The following is a 26891-nucleotide window of genomic DNA, read 5'->3' as shown; positions in this document are numbered from 1 at the left end:
ACTCTGATGCCTAAAGGGCTGGGAAGCAGTATCAAAGAACAGTGCAATACAATTAAAACAACCAACAACAACAAGCTCTGTAGAAGCTATCTTTAATCATGAAGGCTTGATTTAACCTAGCACACTTTAAAGAGAATATTTTAAAACAAATTAAACAACTCTTCCCAACTAAGTAACATGAAAACATGGAAACAACAAAGGTCTCAGAGGTAAGAAAAAATATGAGGACGTTTTACCGAAATTATTAAAGCAGCTAAATTCTTTCGTTTCATTCATGTTAAGAGGGCCACGGTACAAGTGTACCTTTGACATAGGCCTTCGTCATTCCACAGTAAATCAGCACCTGAAGAAATCTACGTATTTCTGATGAAGGAGGATCTATTCTTAAGGTACAATTAGAGCACATCTACAACTGAAAAGGCTCAGTGGCTACAAAAGAACAAATATGTACAGCAGATAACAAGGTGAAGTTTACAGGAGTAGCTTTGAAAAATGCTTGAAAAAGCTATTTTTAAGCTAGAGTTCAGTAACAAATCAGATATCATTGAATCGTCTGACTGAGAATCCTAAGTAAAACAAAAAATAGGAAGAAATATGTAGATTGCTAGGTACTGTGATTTGTAAAATTGGAGCATTTTTATTTTGCCTTAAGTCTGTTTAACCACAGTGAAAATATTCCTGGCATAACTGAATTATTAGGTTTTGCAGGCAGAAAACTCTATCACTGTTTACATGGCACAAAGACATATCTAACAGACTGCAACATATTCAACTGTGCTATTGTCAGAGAAAGGTAATTATTGCAATTTTGCTGTTAGTTCACACCAGTTATGACCAAAAAGGTCATACCACAGGTTTATCTCAGTGAGGATTTTTCTTGGGCTCAACAAGAATCTAATCACAAACATTTATTTTAAACTCACAAAGTTGTGCTTCACATTTTTGTCATGGCTGCATAGTATGAAATACAGTGCAAGTGCTGCCACAGTCTATTCTCCAAAGACGTAAAAAGTATTTAATTGCCACACACCCAAATGGCAGCAGTGAAGTAGGTTTCTGAAAACCAAAGGATGCTGGTTATGAATATGATCCTGCAACACTGAAAGTTATTTGCAATATTGTCACTGACACCACTAGGTAAATGATCAAGTCCTCCTGGCTACTAGGTAATTGTCTTGAAATGACTGCAGTGTTATTTTTTGAGAGAGGGAACATATTTAGAAACATGAAGTCATTGGGAAACTTACAAGGATAAAAGAGTGTCCCTTCAGTCCCAACCGGAAGTTGACATTTTATTCAATTGTTCTCCTAGTTTCTGCATGATACAAAACAAGCCTAAGCCATGAAAATAATTACTTTGTAATTGCATATATACTTTTTTCTTTTATGAAGTTTATTTGTTATGTCTCTTTTGTCTGAGAAAAATGGAGTTTTGCACACATACTTAAACGTTTTCAGAAATGAACCATCTAGCTCATTCTACACTTAAAACTAACAGAAGGCAGCAGCTGCGTGGAGTAAGGGGTGAAAATTCCATGCATCAAATAAGTTGCCGAACTGGTAACACCAGTTATGTTTCTTTTAAAAAGCTGTTCCCTTTATGTACCTGGAAAACTGAGAATGATTTTAGCCAACATAAAAATGACACTGGAAGCTGGTGTTTTTTTCAAGGATCAGTTGGAGATCCACTTGAGTATAAATGTTAGTAGAATATAGTATTTTGTATTTGACCAGGTTCTGCTATGATGTTTCAGGGCAAGTATAAAGTTTCTACTACAGTACCTTCCCTACGTCTTCAGTAGTTTAGGAGTTCCCTTGGGAGGAGCTTATTTTGACATCTAAAATGTGCTAGGGTACTGAATTCCACAATTTAAATAAGTATAACATGACAAAGGAAATTATGTTGTTTATCCCTTTGACATTTCATTTTATAGGAGATATGAATAATCATTCCCTATTCACTCCTCAGTCATCTGTTTTCCAAGCTGAAGAATCCCAGCTGCTGGAGAACTGCAAGGATAAGTAATAGAGGGACTATCTAAAAAGCTGAAGACCCATGCAATTATTCAGTGACAGGGAGTTAACTTGCATAATTCTGAAAAAAAATAAGGGGGGTGGGTAGGCAGTGAACTGCAAGCCATGCACAACTATAAATCTTCCAAAAAAAAGGTCACACTGGCAGAAGCCAAATCGTGCCTGTAAACTGGGGAAATTTCAGAGAAGAGAAGCAAAATGTACTTTTAAGAGGAAAGGATAAAAGAGCGATACAACTTTGTTTAAACATTGCCTCTGGAAGAAGCAAACACAGAAGCTTGTTCAGAAACCTTAGAAGGATATAAACACATAGACAAACTGGTCTCGGAAAAATCTGAAAAAAATCAGAGATCATGTTGGGAATAAAGACAGTTTATGTAACTGTGCAATAATCTGCAGTGGAAGCCTTTCACTCTAATCTTGAAAGTGAAGTTTGATTATGTATTAAAGAAATATAATGTAAAAAATGCTCTTACATTGATAGAAGACATGACCTGACAAGATTTTTGCCATCTGATTTCTACAGCTCTTTGATTTTAATTGATAGAATCCATTTTAGTAGAAAAAACTCCCCAACCTTCATACCACAACCAAAGTGAAACTCTGTGAAAAAATATTTGCAGCAGTAATTTGTTTTAAATCAGTTTTACTTTGTGCTAATCATGTATAGCTTTTCTGTGTAATTCCAGAACAACTTTAAACTCTGCTGAGGGACAAAAATAGAATTCTGAAGAATAATTTCCATACACCAGCACACACTAATCTGCTGGCACCAGGAAAGAGCTGCTCCTGCTAAAAGACTAATAAAATCTCTCTCTATCTCTGTAAAATGAGAAATGCCTGTTTTTTTTTCCTTATTCTAGTCTGCATTACACCACTACCTGATTGTAGTGGGTTTCTGTGGCTGCGTTTTGGTAGCGGGGGGGGTACAAGGGGGGCTTCTGTTAGAAGCTGCTAGAAGCTTCCCCTGTCCCGTGGAGCCAATGCCAGTCGGCTCCAGGATGGACTTCCTGCCACTGGCCAAGGCCAAGCCAATTAGGAGTAACAGTAATGCCTCTGTGATAACATATTTAAGAACAAAAGATGGTTGTCCAGAAGAAATTCCAGCCAGGGAAGAGCAGAGTGAGAACATGGGAATAACAACATAGACACCAAGGTCAGTGCAGAAGGAGGGGGAGGAGATGCTCCAGGTGCCAGAGATGAGGCCCTGCAGCCCGTGGTGCAGACCTTGGTGGAGCAGCTGTGCCCCTGCAGCCCATGGAGGACCATCGGGGTGCAGAGACCCACCTGCAGCCCATGGAGGAGCCCGTGCTGGAGCAGGTGGATGCATGAAGGAGGCTGTGACCCCGTGGGAGGCCCAGAATGGAGCGGGGATCCTGCTGGAGACCTGCAGCCTGTGGAGAAGGAAGCCCACGCTGGAACAGGCTTTTCCAGGTAGGACTTGTGGCCCTTGTCGGGGACCCAGGTCAGTACAGCTCATCTGTGAAGGATTGCACCCCATGGAGGAGTGACCCATGTGACAGCAGTTTGGGAAGAACTGCTGCTCAAGGGATGGATTCACGCTGGAGAGGTCCATCAAGGACTGTCTCCTATGGGAGGGACCTCATGGGAGCAGGGGAAGGACTTCTCTCCATGAACAGTGGCAGAAACAACAACTGACCGTAACCTTCATTCCCGTCTCCCTGCACTGATGGGGGGGAGGAGGGAGAACATGGAAGAAAGGGGGGGGGAGGGAAGGTGTTTTTAAGACTGTTTTTTTTCTCACTCTTTAGCTCTTATCCTGTTAGTAATAAATATAAGTACTATCCCCACTTTGATTCTTGTTTTGCCCGTGAAGGTAAACAGTCACTGACCTCTCCCAGCTCTTATCTCTACTCAGGAATTCTTACCTGTTTGTTTTCTTTCTCTCTCCTCTGTCCAGTTGTAGAGGGGAGTGAGAGAGAGGCTTTAGTGGGTACCTGGTATCTGGCCAGAGTCAACCCACTGCACTGATTAATTACATCAGATACTCCTAATACTATATTGCATTGTGCAAAGTATAATTGAAACCAGAGATACCATATTATAGTAAGGACTATAACCATGCTTCCATTAATATAAAGACTTATTATAAGCAGTTTATAATTCACTCTGAGATTATATTTGACATACAAGATCTTAGCCTGGGGAGGATTTTTTCCCAGAACAAATGTAAAGGAAAATCTTTTTTGGCCCTCAGAGATATAAAAGTGGAATGTGGATAGACAGTTTTGATTTAAAATGCCTTTTGTGTGAATATAACTGAAAAACACCCTGGTTTATGAATAGTAGATTATGTTGGCTATTAGTTCACAACATGAGCTAAACATAAAGCAAGTAAATTTTAATGAAAAAAGTGAAATAGCTTTTTAATGTGGGAATTTTATGTCTTTAAAATATGCTAGCATACTTAGCACATCAACACAGCACAAACATAACTTCAGAGATCTCAATTTAAAACTATACTGGCAAATTATTGTGGCTTGCTGCTCCCTTTTTTTCATAAGGCAGCCTGCATTTGTATTTACTCAATCAACCAAAACCACTTGGTTTGTGTTTCTGAATGCTTTGGGGCAAAATGTAGCATTTCTTAAATGAACGACTACAATATAAAGTCTGCAATATATGCTGCACATCGCAATACTGACTAAAATTTCAGTTCTTCTAAAATTGCAGTTCTTCACATCTTCAGTTACTAGAATCAGCTCTGCCTGATTCTACTCGCACTCTATAGGGTAACCTGAAAATAAACTGCATCAATTTCTGAAGTCAGAGGAATCTGAGAAACTCATGTGAAAGAAAGAGAGGGTTGTTACAGGGTTAGACTTCATTTCACTGACAGTCACAAAATTCGCAAGAGCCGTCTCCACAACTTATTGAAGAATGAAATGAGGAATGGGAGGGATAGAAATCTGAGATACACAATGCCTTAAAATAAATGCAATGTGGAAACAGGATAAAGAAGAAATTCCTGTGGTGCTCGTCTCTCTCTTTTTGTTCTCTCTTATTTTATTTCTCATGTCATAAATCAAAATGACTTCACACCATTTTGCTTTTGTTTTGCCTGATGCTGATACTTTATTGATGAGATTGACTATTTTAACTGTGTATTTCTTCTCTCCTTTCCTTTTTTTTCCTTATTATTATTTTAGACCCTGTTCCTTCCATGCAGATTTTATTTCATTCTTCCGAATACTTTTATTTTAAGCTTATTCTCCATTTCTGCCATATCCCCCCCTTTTTTTAATGTGTCTTTTTTCTCCTTTTTATCTACACCTTTACTTTTTCTTTGTATTTCACTATCTTTCACATACCCCTTTATTTTCTCAGCTGAACAGTATTTTCTTCCTAAAGTCCCTGTCAGTGATTTGGCCAAGGACCACAGAGTTGACTGTCTTTGAAAGTATTAAGAGCTCTCATGAATGAATACAGAATACAGAAGGATTATTTTAGTCACACAATCAACTTACTCCACATAAAGATCTCATAGCAGAAACTGAGGCAGAAAAATAAAGAAGGAAGATATGAGACTGGAAAGAGAATTCCAGTCCTTTACATGGCAAATAATTTGTGAAGTCTTGTCCTCTCCTTCCTTTTCTTATAAAGCAGATGACCATTATTCCCTTTAATAAATGTTTCTATTGCCTGGCTTTGCATGTCCTTTGCCTTATAATAGTTTAAAGTCTTTGTCTCCGTTCAGCTCTTTTCCATTTCTGCTCACACTATACTAAGCATAGTTCCCTTGAAAGAACCCTTCATTCTTCTTCCACAAAAGTAATGATACAAGTGTCTTCACACAGTCCAGCAGCAGGTATCTACTCCCTCTTCGTTTTTTTTGCACAATAAAAACAGATGAATTACTTATCCTGGAGATATGTTGTTCACATCAGGTTCTTCCTCTGCATCTAAACTTCCCAACTTTACTCTGCATCTAAGTAGCTGGGAATGCAATACTTCACTTCAAAGTAATTTCACTTTAATGAGCACATCACTCTGAGTGTACATTTTCAAAACAAAACCCATTCCAAAAGATTGTACTGAGTGTTTTCTTCATTAAAATCAAAACACTTTGAACTGAAGGAGCACACTGCAAGTCACTTTGATGCCAAGGTAGCAAAGCCAGTTCTAATCCATGTGTATAAGGGATATGCAGAAGATTAGCCAGATGTTTGATTACTCCACCTCAGAAACTCTATGATGTATTAATATGCCTGCCTGTGTCTATAATCGCATGGGTACTGTTGGGTACATGCCAAATAAAATAAAAATCACTGATTTGCACATTGTGAATCTGCAGATCCTTAAATTTATACTTATCTGGGCTATACTTGTATGTAAATATTACAGTATTCTCAGCCTATCTATTGAAAACTGAAATTCTTCTACATAAAATAAAGCATGTAATTGTTCCCATCTAAGCATTTTCTTGAGGAAAAAAATATGTAGATATAAAAGTTTAAGAAGAAAGTTTGTGGCATGCTGTAGGATTCATGTGACAATTTAGGACATCTACATTTTTGATGTTCATGTCTGAACTACTCATTCTGGCTTCCATTATGGAATCTGAAAAGCAACACCTGCACTGAGGCATGTGATTTACTTCATCCTGGAGCAGATGTCTAAAAGTGGCCTAAAAATGGCTATTTGTCTTGATTGACTCTAAAGGGGAGCCAAATATGAAGAGCTCTTTTTCCATTTTATACAGTGAATGCCTAAATTTAGATATCTAATGGTAGAGGTTGATGAATCCTCCCTGCAGAGTTAAAAGTCAGGATATACATTTTTTTTGCTGATACTATAGATGTGTTCCACTATAAACAGAGTGGAGAGGAAAGCTTCCTACTGCTCCAGATCTTCTTTATAGGTGGTCTAGTCAGGAAAACTGTGGGCAGGATGATCTTGAATGTCCTGCTGCAGGTTTTGCTGCTCCATTATGTCAGAAAAACTCTGTATTTGAAAGGTCTTGCAATCTTCTTAAGAAAAAAAAAGTCACTTGAGCTCTCTTCTTTACTTTGTTCAAGGCAGCAACAAAAGTTAATCCAGCTGGTCGGCTTCATTTTGGAGCTTTACCTCAACCCGTGCTTACACACTGCATATGTAAAAACACAGTCATGTTCTTTGTCTGGCTGGATCTGGTTATCAGGATCTGCTTGAGACTCTGATTTTATTCTATATAATTTTTTTTTAATGTTCTATCTTCAATTCAGTGCAGCACATCCTTATCAGAAGATGAAGTAATGCTATATCATCAGGTAGAGTTGAGAACCACAAAGGCAGACACAAAAGCCAAACCAGTTCCTTTTATTTCTGATCTGCCCTAATATCTGGGTTTTTTTCATATAACATGGGATTATGGTGTGTTCAATGAGCTTAAATAACATAACTGCTTACCGCTTCCTGGACCAAAATACAGACTTCTAAACCTAATGCATTTACCGAGTTGAAAGAGACTAAATATTTACTATCATATATTATTATGTTTTACTACATTTTCTACTACATACTTATTAGTCTTTTCTGAGCATAGAAAGGATATACAGAATAGTGATTGAGATTTGGTGTGTACATCCCATCTTAGAGGTAAACTTTAAATATGATATAAATACAGTTAAAATAAATTTAAAAGAGCAGTACATTATACTCACAGATTTTCAGGCCTCAGCAACTGTAATTTTGTGTAAGACGAAGTAACTATTGTCCCAATTTTTATAACTTGAATAAGGTCTACCTTTTTTTTTTTTTAGGTGTCCTAGATGACATTTGTCAGCAACAGAAAGAAGTAGTATCACCAGAGAGTAATTTAGAGTGGATGGTATGGTGGAACGTACATCTATCTTCTCAAAGAGTTATGAACTTTTCTCATATATCTCATCCATATGTATAATCTTAACTGGACTGGATTTGAGTCTCTATATCTGACAAAAACTATCTGAAAGACAGTACTGTAGATAGGTGGGAGAGGATAATACTGGAAGTTGACCTTAGTTACCTTGCTTCTGGGTTGCATTAAATTTGAGAACTCCTGTGTACCACCTGATATCTATTAAATAACATACGTGAACGGAGGGCAGTTAACTCCTTTAACAATGCAAACTTGCTTTGAAAGAGCCTGTCTGTCTGAGCACTGAGTGGGCAAGCACTTACATTATCTTTTAGACATAATTTTGAAAACTTGTCCGAGCTCATACATATTCGCTTTAACAACCACCAAAACGTGGATAATTTTTGATTACTACAAATCCCCCACTTCCTTTTCAATTAATTTTTCAGTTAAATCTAGTCTTGTAAAAACTTATTTTTGTACACACTCAGTATAAAAAGAACTGAAAATATTTCACTTTCAAAGCTTGTAAAGACACCTCTTGAAAAGAAATTCTAAATTCTTTTGCCCAAACTTTCCATAAAACTTCAACTCCATTTTAAAAGAAATATCAGTAAATATGTACCATTTATGAAATATCAGCTACAGTTCCGTGCCTAAAAAATTGAACAATCAGGCTCAGTCTCTGTTTCCCTTCACAGACGGGTCCAAACATTTCAGAGTAATAGCTAATGGCTTCCAGATCGCACATACAGTAGACTTTTTTTCCACCTGTAACTTCTTTCAGAGAATGCATCAGTACCATGTCATTCTCATTTGTCTTTCTCTTTCCCACAAAATGCTGTGTTTCACAATATTTGAAATGCTGGTGAAATGTATTTCCAATTCTTAAGGAGGCCCAAGTATGAAATCAACTCCACCTCACTGCTGGCTTTGCATAAATAAAAGCTTAATAGGAATGGCAGTATTTGATGCTTAGGTCTTAAAAAATTATTTAAATAATTTTCACTTTCATAATGCTTCAATCCCACAGACAGATTGTAGTAATAACTGAAACCCTTTCAAAGGCTTTTCAGTTCACTTTTCCAATCTGACTGGAATCTAGGATACTCTACATGAAGCCCACCTGTACCTCTTGCACACATCAGTTGTACCAATGCCTGCACACACATGCAAACAAAACTAGATCAGTAAATGGTGAACTACTGGATGGAAGAATCTAAGATTTACACTAATGAGAGCAGAACCAGACCTATCATATCTGAGACAGATATGATTGTCAGCAATAAAATGGCAAATATTTTCAACTGCATGTGCTTGCAGGTAAGGCCAATGATTAGCACTTGTATCTTGCAGGAATAGTTTTTCTTCTCATAGCAACACAGAATTTTCCAGTGGACTTTACCTGGTAGGTCACGAAATCCTCAGCAGTCGTGTGGAATGTTAAATCTCCAGAACTATATTGTTTCATACAGACTGGTTCTGAAACTTTAGTCTTGTTTTCTAGGTATAAACACTTCTGATAATAAGAGAAATATGAACAGCAGTGTATGATCCCAAACAACAATTTATACTGAATTAAAACATTAGCTTCACCCCTTAGACACAAGACACAATTTATTGTCTTATCATATAATTAGAACAACAGAGCATGCAATTTGTTTATGCACCACTGACCTCTAAAGAGCTCATTGATATTGTGGATCCAGTTTCACTTCTTGATAATCCTGCATTGTCATCCAGCTCTGAGGCAATGAAATTCTTCACTGCTGTGCGGGGCTCAAATGGCAAATTCTGCATATGTTCTTGGGTGGGAAGATGCTGGTCTAAATTGATATTAAATTGGTCCATTACAGAGGGATTCATATTGAACTCTGGATTAACTTTGTAGTGCAATAGCCTTTCATGAGGCAAGGTATCCATGCCTATATTCATTTTGCTCTCATCTTTCAGTGATGGCTGGGTATTTACTGAGCCCCGGGGCATGACTATATAATCGCTTTCTATCATCCGTTCTTGAGGATGGACTATGTCCATATCTGCACCTCTCAAATTGTCATCAGTGCATAAATACACAGTCCTCCGCAACTCACTGTTGTCTTTTTTCAAGCACTGATTGGCCAGTTCACTCATACTCATAGGCATGTGGAGCCCTGTTGGTTGCTGGATGATGACTTTGGAGATGATGTTTCCAGGCAAGGTTGAATAGCTCATTCCTTCAGGGTTTGGTCCCTTTTCCTCCTCTTCATCATTCAGTGAAATTCTAGAAAGTGTTCCTGTTATAGTAGCTGCTCTGCAAGGTCCAATGTCTTTATGCAGAACTGTGGGTCAGAGAAAAGAATTCTTACAACATGAAACCATGTCTACCTAACGCTACTTGAGGCTTTATCTAGCAGCGCTTTCTCTACGAGTGCGTCTTCTTAAATCTTTTTCTATCCAATTAAAAACTCTCATTTTATAAATAATTTTTGGAAAGTGCTTTTGTGTGGCTTTTTTGTTGCTGTTTTTGTTCTGTTTTGTTTTTTTAAATCAACATCTCTTAATCTGCTGTGTACAACTGACACAGATTTCTGACTAAGCTTCAGTCATTTATATAAGTTAAAAACACTCCTTCACTTATTCCTACTGCCTTACATAGATATTAGGTGACTTACAGCTTAAGCAATGTGGAACTCATTAAGGGTTTTCCAAAAAAAATATACTATGACATCTACTGCCGTTATTAACTCCACATAACCTCCCAGAAAATGTCAAACAGATTGTAAGGCAGAATCATTTTGTCAATCCATTGTAATGACCTACCATAAGATTACAACAATGAGCATGTGTTCCTGAGCTCCTAAATGTTCCTTTTCACTGGCTTTTAAAAACTCTTCTCTGTTAAATTATGTTTCGAAAAGAAGTGATGAAAGAATTACCACACTAGGAAGAAATTCCATTGGTATAAGAAAGAATATTTTGCTGCAGCTGAAAAGGTTATAAAGGATATAAACATGTTTTATAGAAGAGTCATAACCCACTTTTACTGGGCTTATTCCAGCTAAGTGCAAGGATTTTCTGGTCCTGGTTGAAAATATTTTAATTCACACCAGTGCTAGTTTGCACAATAAAATCCTGCTCATGGGTTGAGACAGAAGGACAGCTTGAAGTATCTCAGGTATTACATTTACATCCCTTCCAGCTGCCTAAGGGCTCTGATGACCCAGATGCCCCAGTGCCTGTCAGTTCACTGCCTTTTTCCATAGCAAGCAGCTTATAAGGCACCCCACTCTCCTATGTCACAGTAACTCTCATTTGTCCATTATGAAGAAAACAATTTGCTTCTAAGCAGTGGTGCACAAATACTCGAATTCAGTGGCTGCTTCATTGTTTCCAGTGACACTTGTTAAGACATTTCAAACAGTGACCTATTCCAAAATTTTTCATTAAAAGAAAGTGAGTTTAAATGCTTATCTAGTAAAGCATGCTCATAACTGGATTCAAAGTCCATCTCCTTAAGGATGCCTCTGACAAGGCTCCCCATACTGCAGCGCTATGTTATCAAAGGTAAGAAGTAGGAGCTACGTGGATATTGATTTTTGTCTGCACTGGATGGTGATAGACACCCCTTTGTGTTACAATGTACTACCCTATTCCCTTCAAAATACGTGTGCATATTAAAACTGATCTATAGGGAAAAACTAATATCATATTGCAAGAAACTCAATTGGCAGCTTTTTAAAGGTGGGTGACTGGAAACCCAGACTTTACCTTAATGAGATCAGCTTTCTTGGCTCCCCATACAGCCAGCAAAGAGAGAGAGTGTTCCCCAGGTGGGTGATGCAGAACTGCTAAGTCAGGCTTCTGCCCTGACTCACCCTGTGAAAAAGACACCCCCTCTCTCTTTCTCTCTCCATTCACTGAAAACTGAGGGTGTCTAGGCAGGACTGCTGCCCTAGGAAGAACTGTCCTTTGGGAATATCTCCTAGATTTAAAAAGTTCTGTAGGGTTTAAATGGTCATTTATTTCACACTGTATTTTATTTAACAAGGTTGGCAAATAAATTCCTGAAAATGTGTTATTTTTAATATGTGGAAACAAACATAGCTGACTAATTAAAGATCATACCACTGAAATATCTTTAAAAAAACCCAAGTTGAGGAATAAAATTTAATTTCCTTAAACTATTGTAGATTTCACTCAGAGTCCTAACAAACCCTCTTTAAAATTAACACAAATTGATGCATCCTTCATATACATAGCTGTTAAGACACCCTATTTTTTGTTTTGTTATAGCAAAATGATTGTATCACATTTGCTTGTGTAATAGGGCAAGGAAAGTTTAATATGTTAAGAGAGGTCTTCTTTCCAAAACTATTTGCTTTCCAATAGACAATGACACTTTTCGTTACTTTTCAACTGCTGAATTCTAGTTAAAGGCTTTTGTAAGAATATGAAATAAATGTATTCATACAGTGACATCACTTTTCACTTTTTCTTTTTGATTGCATTTATAAATATTTTCTCTAAGTGGTTAAACCCTGATTTTTTCTGGTTTTCACTTCATAAGAAACTAGTACAAATCTTCTTTTTATTGGCTAAATATTCTCTCAATGTTCTTACCTGACCGGCAAGCAATGTCCACGTCCTTCTCAAAATCAGTCTGTAATGAGAAACAATGAAACAGAAAAGCCATTATTAATTAAAAAATAAACCACAATACATTTTTGGCAACTAGCGCTTCCAGAATGTCCTACTTACAGGGTCACAGTCTCTTAAAAGTGGTTTCTTGTTGCTGAGAAGGTGAAGTGTATTGTTTTACAACAGCAGAGCTTTACAAAGTTTCCTAAAGTATAACTGGGTGGTTTTCAAAGTATGCTGCCTGACCAGAAAAAATAAAATAAAATAGGTGCAAGTAGAATATATAATTTTAATAAAATGATACAGTGTGTAGTTTTTAATGTTTATGGAAGAATAACTTCTACATCTCATCTAAGTATCTTCTTTAAGAAAGCTTTTCATAGTAATTTTATGAAAAGAATTATGAAAAATAACCTGCATACAAATTACTGTGAATAAGTGTAACCCAATTAGTCCACCCTGTTTGTAACATCATTAATCTGTTATGACGCGCTTATTTGTAATAAAACATTCTGTCATTCCTTACTACTTATGTAATCACATAAAATTTTTTAGTTGTAATAGAACAACTATTATTTATTTTATTGTGCAAAAATTAATTGCAAGAACTTAGAATGGATTTTAAAAGTTGGAAATCAAAGCACACTTTTCCAAGTTAAACAAAACTATTTATTCTGTTAGAGAATTCAATTAATTTTTGTTTTATTTCCACAAGAAGTTTATTACATGCAAAATGTTCAATAAAACAGATCTCTTTCTTGCTTGTGGAGTCCAAACATTAAATTATTTTTTGAGTCATAATTTTTGAAGGGCATCTGCTTGATGAGTCTTGCATTTTTGCTGAGCCTTGCACATTTTTAGGGCCTGATTCTGTCCCCGTTATAGTCAATGATTAACTGTTGTTGAAAGTGAAGAGACCAATATGTTGTCTTAATATACTACCTAACAATATTAGTAAATCCAAACTGACACACTGAGTTATTCACTATCTTCTTAATTCAAGACACTAAGTAGATTCCCCCTGTAGAACCTCTAGCGCTTTCTCTGACTTAGTTTGAAAAGAACATTTTTCAAGGCCTCATGAAAGGAAGACTCCCAAATGCATCAGCACTCTTTACATCAACAGTAGAAAAAGTCACGATATATAATTAGATTATTTTCACATTCTTGTGTAAAACTCTTTTGTCCTAAAGAGCACTGGTGGAAGATATTAATTCACTGTGCTCCACTAAATAATCACACCAATAATTTAAAACTTGCTAAGGATTTAAGCAAGCAGATAATGACCTAAACAGACTTATGCTTTAAAACTGTGTTAATATTTCAGCTATGCATACCTGCCACATACAATACAGTAAGCTTTTGCTTTTGTCTAGGAACACTACATTCATAGTCAAAGAAGAAAATAAAAGCTAACCATGATTTGAGCATGTCCATTAGGAAAAGAACTTGAAGAATCTGCATTGATTGGATCCTGGCAGTTTCTCAGCCGACATCTGAATGCATCTTGAACCTGTGAAGACAATACTTTATACCTACTGATTCTTGTGTAGCATAATATAATCTACTCCTATTAGAGATTTAATTAAACCATATGGAATGCAATGCATGACATTTCTCTACCACACTTAATAAATTGGAAGCAATAAACATAAATGGCTATTTCTGCCATTTTTTACATTTGCTAAATTTTGTGGCTGCCACAAATTCTGTCAGTCTATCACATCAAGAACACAGAATTAGATTCACCTATTACCAGAATTAACAAGTGATGATATGGTATTCAAGCCAAATCTATCTTAGTGATAGTATTTGGCTTTGTCTTCTCATTCATTTTGGTACAGGTCTGATAACAGGATTAATAGATACACTGTTAACCATTGCAAAATAAAATGTATGTTCTGGTTGATCAAAATAAGATTCTTGAAAGACAGTTCTTAACAGTTAGTGTAATCAGGCACATGGTGCTCTCCTTTAAAGAATAAGTCCATTTGAAAGATACTACTGATTCAATCATAACCTCTAATTCCACATATAGGGAATCTCATGTATATTCTCTAGGAGTAAAACTCAGATCAGAGAAATATCTTCAGCGTGAGCAAAAGAAGGACAGTGGACTCTTTGTATAGCAACAGATTTCTTGAAAGCAGAAAAGGAATTCCTCAGAAATTGATGTTTACTTATATGATCCATAAAGTAAATTTGAAGACTTGTCCCTAAAATACAATACATTTGAGGAATTATCTTGTCACAGGAAGGGCTATTTTTACTTCCATTTTGGGCGGAACATATATCTAAAGAAATACTATTATGCAACACTTCTGTCAGAAAGATGTGGTTCAACAGAGAGGCACATTCAAAAGGAAAATGCTGTTCCTGTTTGCTGACAGTAGAATGCAAATATATTTTGCTGCTTTCTCAGGCGTACAACAATAAGGACGGCAAGGCAACTTTTGGAATCTAAAGTTTCACAACATGAATGTTGTTTACAGAAACACAAGTGTCCATATTAGATATGTATAATCATATACCTGATTGCAAGAATGACTTGGAAAATGGGAACTTGATTGGGTGATCTTCCATCAAAACAAACTGATATAATTTGAAAATGAAAGTATTCTCAATGAAATGCATATTAAAAACTACATTAATTTATTATCTGTAAAAATTACTTGATGTCATATTCAGACAATTTCTTCTACTCATGGACATTTTGTGAAGAGCAGAAGAGGATAAATCATTAATTGTTCATGATGAGAAGCTGTCCCCTTTCAGTCCATCATGTTCTATTGCAAGTTGTTTAGGAGCTATCACAAAAGGGAAAATGAAGTAGAAAAAAAATAATTTTGTAATTATGAAGCATTATTTTAAAGTGCTCAACCATTAAATGAGTAAGAGTGTTCTGCAGTCTTGATAAGTGACTGTTGCAGGTGGAGAAAGCTAAATATAGAGCAGAAAGAAGAGTGAAGCAAGGTGGGAAGGTTTGGATTAATTTAAAAACACCAAGACTTACCACATGTGGTAATTTAAAGTGTGCTGTATTGAGACTCAGATTTTGATTTTAGGCACTACACTTGCCTTGGTTTTCCGTGTGTTTGATGTTAATTTAATTTGGCATCTCCTAGTTGCTGCAAATTTAATCCAAGTCTTCTCTCACTTTATCAATGCTGAAGTTAGGTCACACTTCAGAGTTTTATGCACTTGGATAAGCACTGGTACAGTGAATTGACAAAAAATAAAATAAAAATTCCCTCCAAAGCATCCCCAGCTGTGCTGAATCTGATCTCAAGGCTTATGATGTTTGACTCCAAAGCATTTTTACTTCAGGACATACTGTTTGATCTCACTCTGTGCAGTAGGTCTCCTCATTTTTGGGACACTCTGTTCATAGAGCTTTCCCAGTTCTGATAGCTCCAGAGATCTCAAGAATTTCACATCCTTCTTTCACTATCTTCTGTATTTAAGCAGCGAATCTTAATTTTAGGATCCTCTTAAATACGCATGCGTTTCTGAAGTGCAAGCAGCATATGATTTGAACATGTTAACAGAATGTCAAATGTAGCCGTATTCATCATATTGACATATGTTGCAACTTCTAGGTGTCCTCGCCCAAGTCAGAAACAAAATGGTTGAACTTTCTAAATACCAGCTTAGTTTTCTCAAACTGCTTCTTCAAAATTGTTGTTTGAGTATGTAAAGGCTGTGCTGTCTTTACATTTTATACATTTTACTTTGAAACATAATCTTGTTTTTCCCTCCCTTCCTTTTAGCATCAAAATACAAGATTTTCTCAGAGCCAGGCAGAGCAGGAGAGACAGATGTGATGAACGTGCAGATACCAGGGAAGTGGTTTCCTTAGCAACGGTAACCAGCTCCAAGCTTTTATAACTTACCCTCGCCCTACTCATGTACTTTTTATTTTTCTCCTGCAATATAGAAATGTGGGCTCTAGACACCAACGATGCATTTAATCCAAATGCTCTCTACTCCGCAGAGCACAGCTAAAGAAGAAAATACACATGGATTCCTCCCATCACCAGAATTAAAAGGAGTTACTGAGTGTGATTCAAATCAGCTTTACAGCATCTTGTGTTCAAGCAGATCAGGCAAACTATTTTGCTCAGATGAAGAAGCTTCGAGGCTAACCTGTTGTAGTGGTTTTCTGTGGCTGGGTTTCAGTAGCAAGGGTGGGGAGGCTACAGGGGGGGCTTCTGTTAGAAGCTGCTAGAAGCTTCCTCTGTTCTGTGGAGCCAATGCCAGCCTACTCCAGGACAGACTTCCTGCCACTGGCCAAGGCCAAGCCAATTAGGAGTAACAGTAATGCCCCTGTGATAACATATTTAAGAACAAAAGATGGTTGTGCAGAAGAAATTCCAGCCAGGGAAGAGCAGAGTGAGAACATGGGAATAACAACATAGACACCAAGATCAGTGCAGAAGGAGGAGGAGGAGGTGCTCCAGGTGCTGGAGCTGTGGCCCCTGCAGCCCATGTTCCTCCATGGAGGACCATCGGGGTGCAGAGACCCACCTGCAGCCCATGGAGGAGCCCATGCTGGAGCAGGTGGATGCATGAAGGAGGCTGTGACCCCGTGGGAGGCCCAGGATGGAGTGGGGTCCTGCTGGAGACCTGCAGCCTATGGAGAAGGAAGCCCACACTGGAGCAGGTTTTTCCGGTTAGGACTTGTGGCCCCCGTGGGGGACTCATGCTGGTACAGCTCATCTGTGAAGGACTGCACCCCATGGAGGAGTGACCCATGGGACAGTAGCCTGGGAAGAACTGCTGCCCAAGGGATGGACTTGCTCTGGAGAGGTCCATCAAGGACTGTCTCCTATGGGAGGGACCCCACCGGAGCAGGGGAAGGACTCCTCTCTCTGAGCAGCAGCAGAAACAACAAGTGACCGTAACCCCCATTCCCATCCCCCTGCACTACTGGGGGGGAGGAGGGAGAACATGGAAGGAAGGAGGGGTGGGGGAAGGTGTTTTTAAGACTGTTTTATTTCTCACTCTTTGGCTCTTATCCTGTTAGTAATAAATATAAGTATTATCCCCACTTTGAGTCTTGTTTTGCCCATGAAGGTAATCAGTCACCGACCTCTCCCAGCTCTTATCTCTACCCAGGAATTATTAGCTGATTTTCTTTCTCTCTCCTCTGTCCAGTTGTAGAGGGGAGTGAGAGAGAGGCTTTAGTGGGTACCTGGTATCTGGCCAGAGTCAACACACTACACCTCTACTATCATTCTCTTTTTTGTAACACACACATCACCATCTTCCAGTGCCCAATAAGATGTTTAAACAGCAAGGTGAGGAAAGAAAAACAGCGCTAAGCTCTCTGGGCTAAGAAGACAACATAAAGCAATAATACCTAACCCTATTTTGCATTTTTTCTTCCAAAATTTCCAAATGGTCTATAAGAGGTCTTATGCTTAAGAAGTATTATATTTATTTGAGAAGTAAGGAAACAGAAGTATAGAAAGATTTCTTTCCAAAAGACACTGAATTGGTGCTGGACAGAAATAGATGACACATAGTGCCGACTAAGTCAAACACTTAGTTGGCTTCCTAATGCAGCCCTGTCACACAAGATCTTCAATACAGAATACTAGAGAAAGTAACAAATGTTTCCATCATTTATGTTTATATCAATATAACTAAAAGGAAAAATGGGGATTTTATATATAATTGTAGAACTCTGTCTTTTTTTTAATGTAATGACTATAAAGGTATACTAAAGCAGGGCTGTCCTTTTTGTTTGAATTTTATGGTGGTATATTCCACCCCATTTTTTTTTTTCCTGACAGTCAGAATTATTGTTTTGCCTGTGCCGGCACGCTATAAATATTAGATCAATCCTGTAGGCTATAACTGAGATAGCTTTGTAGCTTTCATCAAGAGTGACAAATATGTTGGCAAGGTTTCCCTGACAGGCACCAGCAGAGCTAAATGCTTTTGCAGACAACCAAAAGTAACAGACTATTCTTTCAGCTGGAAGGAAACCTGGGCAGCGCAAAGACAGCATTCCACACCTTGCATGATGGTCACTGTCTTGGCCTAAAGGTCTCTGGAGCTAGAAAGCCAGACTCTCTAGAGCCAGATTGAAAGAAACATAGCTTACAGGAGTTACAACTCTTTCTGTGTAGTAGCTTGTTGCAGTAAACAGTTATGTCTTTGATGCTGCAATTTGAACTAAGTGCAGAGTTGAAAAAAAAATTGTTTCAAGTGCATCAACTTTTACTCCTCTTCTTGAAGACATTTCTATTACTTTACTTTTCCCATATGAAAAATATTGCTTTAATTAATTCCTCAAGTGTTTTGTCCAGTTTGCAATTTAAATATGGAGGACTAAAGAAGATTCATTGTGTTCTGTCAAATAAGAGGTCAATCAGCAATATGCTTAGGCTTCTTTGTCTTCTACCACCATCACTATTATTAGCTTGACTGGAGATAGTCTACTGATTAGAGAATAAGTTGTCTCTGTACATTTACTGCTCCCTAAGTTGGCAGGACTGAAGAAAAACTCCTCCTCCTTTTTTGACAAGGGAGAACCCAATCAAACCTTAGTGTTTTTTGGACCTCACTGGGAAATCTTTTCATGAAGTCATTTTTTTTAAATACCGTGTAGATAGATTATTTACCTGTTTTATCAATGCCTTTCTTCCAGAATCTCAGTGTTAAAACCAGGATGAGTAACTGCTGAGACTGACTTGCTGGAACAACTCCTCTCAGAAGTTAAAAGGAGTAATGATTCTTTGCAGTTAGATTTTATATCTCTCTATATCAATCTCTCTCTCTCTCTCTCTCTCTCTATATATATCTATCTATATATGTGTGATTTGCTAAAAAAGCAGTAAATAAAATAAACCATAACTACTGATTGCCTACACATAAACAATGAAGATTCTAAATTCCTGGATGAACATATTTATAATCATATATTTTTGCATATTGCTTGCACTAGAAACAGTGAGTTAAAATTGGTTCCAGTCAAGGTATCCTATGCATTTGAAAATTGAGTTTACTTATAGAAAAGACTAATTCCACCTCTATCACCACAGTCCTCTCTGCAAGTATGGTCAGACAAGAATGTTTCTATGAGCACTTCAGCACTGTCAAAACATTACCTGGGAATGAAGCATTGCAGCAAAGAGCTGTCATTAGAGTAAGAAACCTGTCTTTAATTCAAGGCTTAGGGAATTGTTGGAAGATGTCTGTTGATTTTCATCTTTCATCATTAGTCAAAATACATTTTTTCCAAATAATCTTCTGCATTACTGCACTGATGCAGGTTTCAATGTCTGACTTTTAATTTTTTTTATTTTATATTTTATACAGTGCTGTGCTATGTTACATTTAGAATTTCTCATGAATTTTGGTCTGTTTTTCGACAAAATGAATGACATCAAAATCAAAGGCTGTGTTGCTGTCTCTCTGAATCCTTATAGAGGACACAGGAAATGGAATTAAGACACAAGGAAATTGAATTAGACCATGAGGAAATAGAATGAACAGGGGAATTCAGATTGGACACAATCTGAAAAAGGTTCTTCACTCTGAGGGTGGTCAGTCACTGGAACATACTTCCCAGGGGAGTGGTCATGGGACCAACCCTGTCAGTGTTCAAGGACTGTCTGGACAACACTCTTAGTCACGTGGTTTAGTTTCAGGAAGTTTTGCAAGAAGCAGAGAGTTGGACTCGATGATCCTTATAGGTCTGTTCCAACCTGAGATATTCTATGACTCTGTGAAACATAATGCTGTCATACTGCTTTGGTTTTGAATGTTTCACATGCAACCTGGAACTAAATATATATATTTTAAAACAAAAATTGTTCCCTAGGACAGTAAGTGGGAGGTAGAATGCACTTTCTAAGCTAATTAATAAATCCCAATGGATACACAAATTTCATAGACAGCAAAACCAGTATGAAACCACTATTCTTTCTACTGAAAATAGGTGCAGTGTCTTGCCATTTTACTAAAAGAATATGTGAAATAATGACTTTCAGATTTACAGATGATACTACCCTCTTTCACAGATGTAAATCTTACGGGGAAAGAAAATGCTGAAGAAAATAAGGGTATTTCTAGACAGTTCTAGATTTGTCTTGAGTATTATCTTATTCTGCACATATTTTTATCCTGAACAAAAAGGAAAGTCAAAAGAAGAAAAAAAGAAAATGTATTAAAGGAATAAGCCCTTTCCAACAGGAAAGCTGATAAACTAAAAAATACAAACGTACATTGCCTTTCACAGCATGACTAAAGGTGAAGGGATCAGCACAATGTAAGGTGCCAATTTCTGCAAGTTATTGATTTTTTTCTTTAAAAATTGAAAACTTAAATCTTTGATAAGATAATTACCTATGCATTCTGTGCAGGATAGAGATATAAAGCTCATGCAAAGTGGTGCACTACTGAAAGACTTGAATAAATTATGTTATTCTTAATTATTTTTATTAATATACTAAATTTCAGTGTTTAAAGGGTGTCAGTGGTGGAAAGGGGTAAACCACTGTGTGAGATTCCTCACTTGGAGTTGACAAAAAACCCTTTTTGAAACATCTTTCTGGTTGTTTTAGTCCTGAGGTGCTTTCAAATAACTCGTCAGTCACAGCCATGCTGGACAGTATAATTTGATTTACTGGTGTGGTAAATATCCTGAAGCTGATAAATGACTAGCCCACAGATATGATAGTGGACCAGGATACTACTCTCCAGTCCAGCTCCACCTGCTCATTTTTGATAGACAACCCCATTACTACAGATCTGCCAACAAAACTGTTATGCTACTACTCTCAAATCCATCTCAGTAAAAATGTGGGGTTAGTTAGCAGGTTAGATAGGTTAGAGAAGCTGTCACCAGAGCCAGATTAAAGAGCACTTGTGTAGGAGTTCTGCCCTCAGATTTCAGTGGTGATGAATCCTGAGGCAGGTGGCACTGAGCTGTGAAGGGCAAGCCAGGGGACTGGCTTGTCCTCACTGTTCTCAAAGCACTCATCTGTCTTCATCCTTGCTGTTCCCATAACTTTAGTATGTACCTGAGTTTGTAGAATGGTATATCTTCATGAATATAACACATCATCTCCTTGTGGCCTCTTTCAGGGACAGTATAAGCAGAAATAATTTTGTATTTGAATCTGTTTTACAGAGTGTAAAAATCCATAGCTTTTTGTCTTCAGAAAGGCATTTGCATTCACATTTCCCTATACTCACAATATTGGGGAAGCCTAACACTTGAAAATAAACTGTACTTGGGATAGATCAAAAGACATCTTGAATTAAGTTGGTACAGTTTTATACTGACATTTTGCACTTGGCATTAACTGATCTTCCCTTCTCTCTTTCACTCATTCCTATACATCTCACCATAAAATACCTTAGTCTTTCCATGAAATATATTTCTGCAGAGTAAGCTCTATATAACATTAAAGAGAGTTGAGAGATTAACAGGAGCATAGCCCTTTAGAAAAACCGGGAAGCCATTCCTCACCTCCCTTCGGAGAATACAATGGACCATGACAATAACAAAGCCTTGTAACGAATCAAATACTGCAAAAAGTATCTGAAATAATATTGATCTTTTGTCTGTCATGGCCAGAACTGCAGACATCCAAGTCAGGGCTAGAAGTGGCAACACCACACAGGAACTCCAAAGGGATGCCCTATTGAAAAAGAGGAGAAAAGCAGCGTTGTAATATTGTAAAAAAATAATGAAAGCTCACTATTAATATAAAACATATTTAAGGATTTTTTAAATCAATTTAACTTGAAAATCACAGACAAGAATGTAACATTCATACTTTATGTTCTATGGAATATCCTGTATTCAGTTAATAAACACAGTTGCAATTTCTTTATTTTTTGTTAAAAAGTATTTAAATGTGCTTAGCACTATATACAGTGTTATAAAACACAGTTTTCATCATCAAACTATTGTCTCACATGCACTGTAAAAGATTTGTAACAAGAAGATGTAAATGATCAGGACTAACATGGCATTACTGGCGGTGGTGGCTGACAAAGCTGTTGTTGAAACTACTCCACACTTGGCACATTTGAGCGTCAAACCGCTATGAGGCTCACTCATCTGACTGCAAACAAACAGAACACCCACAAAAAGAACAAAATATTGAATTGTCACCAAAAAACGTTGCTACTGAAATTTAGCTTTTAAATATGACGTAATGCAGAAAAAGTAAGTAGGTTTATTCAGAATGAATGCTCTATGTTGTTGCAAAACTGTACTTTGTACTTTACATTATTGTTAGCTTTAAACGTTAATGCTATGGGGCTTCACGTCATGCAAACTCTATTTCTTCCATTTAAGCTAAAAAAGGCCCCAAATATCCAGTACTGCTCAGTACACTGAAGTAAACATAAGCACATGCTAGGGTAGACACACAAAGTGAAATCCCTCTATTCAGACCTGCTAAAAGACTGTTGCATCCAAACTTGCTTGAGAAAGAGTATAAGACACATAAAAGAGGAGTGCAAAGTATGAACCATTACAGAGCATTAGTAGGTAAAGAAAACTGCAAAATTTATTCAAGCTTCAAATCAGTATGTATAGCACTGTATAGTCAGATTTATACTAGTGACCTGCACAGCCCACTAATATCTGGAGTGGTTTTATTCATGCCATGTGAAGGTCTGAATACAGGGCTTGAAATGTATGGAATCTGATGAAATAAATATCAGTTGGTACTATAAAAAAGTGTGACCTGTTCCGCTTCTTAATAAAACACAGTACACAAGCATTAAGCTCAAAGCATTTTGTACGGACAATTGTACCTTGGCACCTGTCAGAAGAGTTAAAGGGCAAAACCAGGAATTTAAGTTTTCTTTTTCATATAGCATGCATTCAATGTCCCGACACAACTAAATAGATTTTTGCTATTCCTTCTCTTTCTGCTATCAGAACCAGGAATAACCGTAACTGACTGAGATGCCACAGGAAGGGTGCTTTACCTATTCCCATCTGGAAAGTGATCAACATGGTGAAGATAGGTAACTCTTCATTTTGTTTCCCAGTTATTTCAACCAACAGAACTGCTTGTTATTGCCAAACCCAGCATTCCAAGACTTTTAACATACTGCCCAAAACAACACTGAACTCCGATGTGTTGCATTTTGATAAACCAAATGAAGAATTTCCATTAAAAAGTGCAGCATATGTCCCATAAAAATGCAGTTTCTTCCGTACAAAAACAGTGTGAACTCTGATCTTTTATAAGATGATTGTGGGGTGTGAAAATAACACAGTGAATCCATTTACAACAATTAAAGATATACATTAAAGAATGAACTAGAAAAATGCCTCAGGTAAGCATAAACTAAGCTTGGGAAATTACCTGTCTTTGCCTGGCAGTACTTCAACATTATCAGACTGGATTATTCTTTTTACCTCTAAAAACCAGCTTTGAATCTTGCAAATAATAATAGAATTTCATATGTATATAACCCAAATACAAATTTTCTGGCTGGACCTATATATATGCTACCTCTTTTGTCAGGAAAATGATTGAGAACATGACTTAGATCCATCACCATGTTTTTTTCCCCATGTGTTTATTCTCCATATGCTTATTAAGATGGTAAAAGGCATATGGAGTTAGTATATTTTGCCCCATTCACTTGCTTTAAATCCTACACCTGAACTTTTGATAAATATAAGCCCAGTGTTTGCCAGAAAGAATGAAATTGCCTTTCTGAGTACGGTTGTCTAGAGGTACTTGAGAAAGGAGTGACAATAATTTTTTTAGTGGAGGTCAAAGGATGAAGTAATTTCCATGTTCCAAAGAATAACTCAAGAGATATCATCTGCCAAGCAGTATCAAGGAATGCTGTTGCCAAACCACTATCTCATACTATCATACAAGTTAAGATTGTTTCTCATTACGGTATCTACATGTTCTCCCAGAACAATTGGATTATTTGTGACAAAATAATCTCTACTTTATCCATTTATTTTAAAATTAAATTATTTTTAAGTAAAATATTTCTTTAATAAGTTGCACGACTAGCAAGCAACTTATTTGTTTCATCAGGAAAGTAAAGTATAAGCAAATAGATTTCTATGGCCTACAATTGAGTAGCTGGAAAAAATACAGCTAAATCTAAGTTTGAATATCTGTACAAAATGTACAAAGCCAAACCTGTGGCTGCCCCAGCTCCTTATATCACTGGAATTAGAACATATGTGAATTTGAATTGGTGATTACTAAGTCATTGCTACTTTTGAAATAATTTGGGTAGTTTTGTAATATTATAGATTTCACTAGTGTTATTACAGAGTTAGGAATGCTGATGGAACAACACAGACAAAAAAGTAAGGTTAAGAAATTACTACATTCTAATGAAAAAGTAGGAAAATGGAAGAAATAAAATTTAAACTTTTGGTACATGTTTGTTAGACAATGGTGAAAGAACTGAAATCCAGAAAGACTTAATTGAATTAATATTAAATAGAAATCACACCAGGTGAAGTATTTATCATAAATGTACTCATCTAACCAATGAACTGGACTTATTAGGAATAGTTACAAGGTAAAATAATTAAAAGTGAAACTGCAATAAATTTACCCATAGCAGTAAGACACAGTAAAATGAAGATACCATTGCTTATCATTGTTAGCAATGCAAATATTGGTGGAGTTAACTACAAGCTGACCCAAAATACAATACTAGAAAACTTAACTGTAAAAAATCATTATTCAAAGTATAACTATAGGTTCATAAACATTAGGAAGGCGATGATGGACTTGTGAAATATTTTTCTCCAACATGCAATGAATCTAGGTTTGCTGCTGTGGTACTCCAAATCATTGTCATCCACTGAAAAACATTTTCCGATGCCACCACTGTCATAATTCTTTCTTCTCATGATAACAAACAGAATTTGAATGTAAATGCAAGTAGGTAATAATACTGCATTTACCTTTTTATATTTTCCACTTTTAAACAATTTTTTTTTTACTTTGAAATTCTGTTATACTAATCTACAAAATACACCTGTGCAGATGTTATTTAGATGTAAGAACAATGGCAAATTCTTAACATATTCAAAATGGCAGAATAACATTGACCTCACTAAGAGATATATTTCTGTAAGATATATTTTATAACAGTTAACACAAACGAATAACATACCCTCCCATAGTCATTAAATTTGACAGCTAGACAAAAATAATCAGTTCCTTCAATGCATACACTTCATAAAGCACTTTTCCTAATTGCAACAACTTTACACGTGTAACAATCTTGTGGAACCTCTGCTCAGATTTATGTTATTCTCATTTTTATTAACTTAATACTGTTGTACTTGTGTTTTATTATGTTTAGTTTGTTCAGTTGCATTCTGTCAGAATAATGCAACAGCAGCTTTTGAGATTAATGGAATCTGTTAGACACACTGTTATGCTGATATAAAAGTTCACAGCACAATCAAATGCATTTTTGGTGAATATCTGTAATTTAAAATTGGGGATAAAATTTTAATATGCTTTAAAATAACCCAATTGTTGCTTACCCCGCTCTGTGTTTGAGTTTTTTATCTAGGATTCCATCTCTGGAAACAAGCTTATTAAATACCAAAATGCCAATCACCATGTTGACCTGTCAAACAGAAAACAAATAGTTGATCTTTCAGCACCTGAAAGAAAATATTGTATCCTTTACTTCAGAATAAGGATCATACAGGCCTTGAAAAATGCCTCCTCTTTTCCTTCAGAAATTGTGTAGCACTTCCCCTGACCACACGAAAAGAGGCCATATACTCAAAAGGGTAACAAATATGCACCCTGCAACAGGCTTGTTTTTGAATTTTGAATTCTATGTGGTATGAAGCTATATTTATGTACATGTCTGTTGGCCAGAAGCTTGAGTAATATAGCTTTAATATTTTGTCAGTTTTAATTGAAACAATATATCCTATTCCAGGAAAACCATTGAAAATTTGAGTTGTATGCACAGGGAAGAGCTAGTCAGAACATATGATGACTGTAACCATGTTCGTTTTTAAACATTCGTGTCCCATGTGGGTGTTCCCACTTATGCAGAACCAGCCTGTGGTTTTCCATTTGTCACTTGTCTATGTCTATGTCACTAGTCTATGTTATTCACCAAAATGCCTGTATTGAGCCTTATTTGACTGCAGTTTACTATTTTTGTGGACCAGATGAATTCCTGGGGTAAGTCTGCTTAGCTCCATTAAAGTAAATGGTGTTCTGATCACATACATGGGTTGAAGATCTAACCTAAAAAAAATTTAAAGTGTTTCAGCAGTCAGACTTTGGCACTTAATGGACATACTAATGGCATTTAATGGACAACTTAATGACTGTTATTATCCATTTGCATTATTGAAATGAACTCTATGAACCTGTTTCTACATGGCCCTGCA

The 26891-nt window shown here is 36.7% G+C and overlaps 1 protein-coding gene across 10 annotated transcripts in view; it reads right to left on the bottom strand.

Moving 5' to 3' along the window:
• ADGRB3 (adhesion G protein-coupled receptor B3) overlaps nt 1-26891 on the bottom strand; it is a 463874-nt gene that overhangs the window by 12162 nt on the left and 424821 nt on the right. For 5 of the 10 annotated variants that reach the window (XM_017825573.1, XM_017825595.1, XM_017825621.1 and 2 more), the window contains 7 exons: nt 26019-26104; nt 22483-22581; nt 21981-22152; nt 13911-14006; nt 12476-12515; nt 9551-10194; nt 9279-9392 (listed from right to left, as the gene is read on the bottom strand). In XM_017825573.1, the coding sequence (XP_017681062.1) occupies nt 9279-9392; nt 9551-10194; nt 12476-12515; nt 13911-14006; nt 21981-22152; nt 22483-22581; nt 26019-26104 (1251 nt within the window). The remainder of the gene's footprint in view (nt 1-9278; nt 9393-9550; nt 10195-12475; nt 12516-13910; nt 14007-21980; nt 22153-22482; nt 22582-26018; nt 26105-26891) is intronic. The other 5 variants (XM_017825611.1, XM_017825640.1, XM_017825630.1 and 2 more) reach the window with 3 other exon arrangements.

The sequence above is a fragment of the Lepidothrix coronata genome, unplaced genomic scaffold (genome assembly GCF_001604755.1).
Source record: "Lepidothrix coronata isolate B3197 unplaced genomic scaffold, Lepidothrix_coronata-1.0 Scaffold4, whole genome shotgun sequence".
In the NCBI taxonomy this organism is placed as follows: Eukaryota; Metazoa; Chordata; class Aves; order Passeriformes; family Pipridae; genus Lepidothrix; species Lepidothrix coronata.
Note: the sequence above shows the minus strand (reverse complement) of the source record. Positions and strands in the feature narration are given on the sequence as shown.